The 5,010-nt window shown below is 30.5% G+C and overlaps 1 protein-coding gene across 1 annotated transcript; it reads right to left on the bottom strand.

Annotated features, from left to right (window-relative positions):
- Nucleotides 1-1,745: 1,745 nt before the first annotated feature.
- On the bottom strand, nucleotides 1,746-4,802 carry LOC140445480 (uncharacterized). Its single transcript, XM_072537522.1, has 2 exons — nucleotides 4,259-4,802; nucleotides 1,746-4,133 (listed from the first exon to the last, which is right to left on the bottom strand). The coding sequence occupies exon 2, from the start codon at nucleotides 4,081-4,083 to the stop codon at nucleotides 2,140-2,142; it is 1,944 nt and encodes a 647-aa protein (XP_072393623.1). The 5' UTR covers nucleotides 4,084-4,133; nucleotides 4,259-4,802; the 3' UTR covers nucleotides 1,746-2,139.
- Between the last annotated feature and the right edge of the window lie 208 nt (nucleotides 4,803-5,010).

Here is a 5,010-nt window from a genome sequence, read left to right on the forward strand (position 1 = left end):
TATATATATATATATATATATATGTATATATATAACATATATATATATATTTATATATATATATATATATATATATATATATATATATATATATATATATTTCAAATTATTTTCGACCGTACTATGTTAAAATTTTTGGGAAATATACTTACACAGACATTTGAAAATGAGCCACGTTTCAATACAAAAGATACATCCCAAAAAGACCAAAAAGACGTCCAAAATTAAGATGGGACTATGACATAAGGAAACATAAAAAAGCGAATTTTAGACAATCGTGGGAAGATATGAAGATAAATAATTTCAAACTGAAAAAATGCAAAATTACGATTTTCAAGGCTCAAAACTATAATCAAAAAATATTATTTTTAAAATTATTAAGTGCCTAAATTTAAGTTCGAGCCTTTTTTTATAAGCTCCTAATAAAAATTCTGGGCTTAAAAACACAAGTAACGAAAATATAATTTTTGAAACCATCAGGTACCTAAATTCAAGTTAAAAACTTGTTCTGCCAGCTCCCGATCAAGATTCTGGGATAAAAAAATTGATTGTTACAATTTGTTGAAAAAAAGTGTTTAAAAAAATTTAAATAACTTTTTGCGTAGGCGACCTCTTAAAATTTATTTTGATCAGAGCATCTCAACAAACTCCTACTCAGGAACTTCACCAACCCACTCTTATAATTTTTTAACGGGAATATTTAACTCAAAATGCACTTAATTTAAGAGCCAATATTTTCCTACTATACTGGTTAACTTCCAGGTCAGGATAAAACAATTTACTGTATCATCAAACAAAAGAGAAAATAATTACAAGTTAACAGATATATACTATAGTTTTAATCTATTTTGAAACAAAGATAAAGCCCTTTACACAACCAAACTCCATTTTACTAACACATGGTTTAAATTAGTTTCGATTCAAAGGTTGCTTGGGGGAACACCGAATAGCAAATTAAATTTTCGCTTTTTGTTTGCGATATCCACGATCGGGTTTTTTTCGATGTTATTACTAGATGTTTCATTAAAACTTCGTTTTTCACTGTTATAAATTAAAATCATTCAGAGTTCAATGTAAAAATTTATATTACTTCAATAAAATCTAAAACGAGTTTGTTTATTTTAAAGTACAAAAGCGAAGTTACTAAATGAAAATGTAATACGTGAAACGATGCTGTAATAATTACGTTCCTACTTTTCTGCTACAATGTATATCTAGACACTTTATAACACAGCGCATGAAAAACCATTTTATGATCTAATAATAAATTGGCCAACCACTTCCGTAACAATAGAAATTCCTATATAAAATGTATATCAAATAGGACATGTTGATGAGGGTATGTGTTTCATTCTTGGTCATTTGAAGTTGACAGCCGGAAATTGCGAACACTCCGTTTTATTACACCCATATTATTATACTTACCTGCGCACAGAATCGATATTTCGACAAGTGATGATAGAATGGAAATGGAAGAATATATACACTACGGAAAACAATTTGTTAATTAAAAAATGTGTCGGTGACATAAAGGTATTAATTAACCCTAAAAACATGGACTATAGTTTACAGGCAGTTATGATTTACTATCGTCATTTTTACGACATTTAACAAAAAATTGGAAAAAAATAGAAATGTAATTATACACACTTTTATTACAAGAAGAGAATGTTTCCATTTATTTTCATATGAAAGTTTCTCTATGCAAATCACTCGAACTGCCATTTGAAGAAACAAAAGAACAAATCGATGGTGTAGCACACAAATGTTGTAAGTGCTAAAGTTACTGTTTTGAGAAAAATCGGTTTGAAGTTTAAACCTTTCTATTAAATCACGAATTCCTAAGAAAATTACAAATTATCTTCAATAACGTCAAAAGACAATCAAATATAAGTTTAATTAATAACATTTAAAAAAAAATGACTTGTAATATTTTTATTAAATACTTTGTTACTTACCACCTTTGTGCATAACCATTACTTGGGAAACTGGTTCAAATTATGTTACGGTGAACAGATGATAAAACACAGGTTTTGATTCAAATAACAACAAACAATTAATCTTAACATTTTTCTTTAAATGAAATAACAAAATGTGTTAAAAAAAGAATTAAAACAAAATTTGCATATTAAAAAAAAACTATTCGTTGTCGTCCGGTAATAATGTTTCATTAGTAACAGGAATGTCATTAATAAAATGAGCGTAATCTTGTGGAATAATACCACAATTTAAAAGAGATAAGAGATCCTTCTTCTTTTTTTGGGATACCGGCAATCTGTGAAAATATTTTTGGGTTAGTGCTAATGACTCCCAAGTTTGTGACCTTCCTCTTAGTTTCCTTGTATCAGAAACATCTATGGTTAAAAAAGTATCATCATACAAATTGTATTTATATTTAATTAAAAAAGGATCTTTTTTCTCAAAACGAATCCATTTAATTTTTAGCCACTGAACCTTTTCTTTATCTGTATTTAAAGTATTGTTAGGAGTCATAAGGTCAGCAAGTTTCTGTAGATCATAAAAATCGTTGAAATTTAAATTATGTACACAGTATGGTTTAGGTTTTACTCTTGCAGCTGAAATTAGCACAGACCACTCTCTTGTAGAATAAATTTTTTTATGCTTTCTTGCTCTTTCGATTGTGGCGTGCATCGAATCAGCTTCCAAATAGGAGTGCCCTGTCTCCATAAATTTTAAATCGAAAACTTCCAAATGTTTAATTGTATTTACTGCATAGAGCAATGCGGCTGACACATACTTATTCCTGTTCTGGCCTCCACATGTATCACTGAATGTAGAAACATGCGTCACAGTTTCCGATAAGCTATACAAGTATTTAAGGAGACACGTTCCTATTTCTGTACTGCCTTTTTTCCCATGTGTTTCGTCCCATACATAACAATGACCTGTTGCATCTGACGCATCAAAAATTGTAAAATTATATACATTTAGCTTTAACTTATAAAATATTTGATTGTCTCCCGCAAATGGCACTGACAAAATTGCTTGTAAGTCAAATGTTGCGGCTCTAAAAGTTTGTCCTTTTTCCCTAGCGGCTCTTTCCTTATCTTCAGATTTCATCTGCATTGCATCCTTTTCTCTCTTTTTGTGACTGTCAAATTCCTCTTTTAATGGCTCCTTGTCTTTAGCAGTATTATAAGCATTACACTTAAAACACTGGTCCTTTTTCGGAATGAAAAAATCCAATGCTGGGTCATATTTGTGGAATATCTTCTGATAAACAAATTTAGAAACCTTGGTCACGTTTCGATTTTCACAGAAGCCAATGTATAATCTGTACATTTGGGATAAATTTAAATCTGAAGACAAATACTGTTTCGTTGAATCTCGCCGGCAATAGTGTGATTCCACACGTGGAAAACTATCAATGTGTTCCTTGACAAGCAATACATCTTGTTCCTTTGTAACATTATGAGGTCTTTTACCTTTTCTTTTATCAAATCCAGTGTAGGTATGAGTATTACCCACATTTTTCATACATGTTTCAATTACCCGATGGGAAATATTAAATGTTTTACAAAAAAAATTTAAACACACTCGAATTCTCAAGCCTTCGAAGTTTTTTAAATAAAAAATCCTTGAAGTTTTACGTCTTGACTGTTCTACTTGTTGTTTTCTTCTTTTTATTGGAACATCGGTCACTAATGAACTCAGGTGTAATTTTTGCTTATCATAGTCGCCCATTTCCCAGTATTCGCGACAAATAATTATTCTTAGTTCTTCAGTAATATTTTTTTCACATTTATACCTACATTTGGTGCAGTTAACGGGCAAAGGCTTCTTTTCTTCAACTGTTTTTCCACTCCTGTTTATATATTTCTTTCCACTAAGCCTATTTCTTTTCACAATGGACCTTTTCCATAAAAACTTATTACCTTGTTTTCTCTTCTTTGTTTTATTGTTTTGTTGTGCGAGCTCTTCCCGGTGTTGTTCAAGGGGCTCTTCCATTATCTGGTCCTCATCTGAGCTTAATTCTGAATCTGAAGGTACGAATGACTCACTAGAATTTTCAAAAGGGTCTCTTTCACTTTCACTGTCATTGTTTGATGCATCCGAAAACATTTTTGCAGTCCCGGATGTGCTAGGAAGCTCACTTTGTAATCTGCTCACATCTACAAACAAAAATTACAAATGTATAAAATAGGGACTATTAGTTACCTAAATTAACCAATTTTTTAATTTATTTCATAATATTTATGAGGTTTTCTCTACAATTACTTGATATAATATTACTTACTTGATATACTTTCCGTGGATAGAATAACCTCAGACGTACTTGTGGAACTTTCCTTTTGATGATCAATTATACTAGAATCTTAGAAAACAAAACTTTTACTTTTAAAATTAAACATGTCTTATAAATAACATACCAGTTTTCCTTTGCATTAATGCCAATTCTACTATTTTTGCCACCCTGGAAGTCATTTTATTACAGAAAATCAGGAGCAAGCACAAAATACTTTTGTAACTCAAGTAAACAATATTGTATAACCTCAAAATTAACACGTGTAAAGTGGTAGGTACACCATTTGTTGGATAAACCGTCAAAGAAATACATGCACAAATGTGGTAGGTGATTTTACAACAAGTGCGCATACAGATTTTAAGTGTAAAGTACTTATACTGAATGGCAGATGGCGCTAGAGGTATTAAATTTATGGATTTAATCTACCACCTTTGTGCATAATAATTCTATAGCTTTAAATATACTTACGTGATACTTAACTCATTTTTCCTACAGATTGCACTTACAACATTTGTGCGCTACACCATCGAAATTGCCATTGGTTTGTGGAGTAAGAAATTAAGTAATTTTATTATGTCAAAAGAGCATAGTGATGAAGACACTCTGTATCAAGATATCGTGAGTTATGAAAGAATTGTTAGTGCTCGAAAAGGTAGAATAAGCAATAGAAGAGAAAAGCCTAATGTAAAAGAAAACTATAATACAAAACATGAACATTCAAAATACGACTGGAAAATACCAAC

The sequence above is a fragment of the Diabrotica undecimpunctata genome, chromosome 7 (genome assembly GCF_040954645.1).
Source record: "Diabrotica undecimpunctata isolate CICGRU chromosome 7, icDiaUnde3, whole genome shotgun sequence".
NCBI lineage: Eukaryota > Metazoa > Arthropoda > Insecta > Coleoptera > Chrysomelidae > Diabrotica > Diabrotica undecimpunctata.

Bases quoted from the DNA above. Each gene is read 5' to 3' on its own strand.
- LOC140445480 (XM_072537522.1), bottom strand. From the start codon at position 4,083: ATGTTTTCGGATGCATCAAACAATGACAGTGAAAGTGAAAGAGACCCT.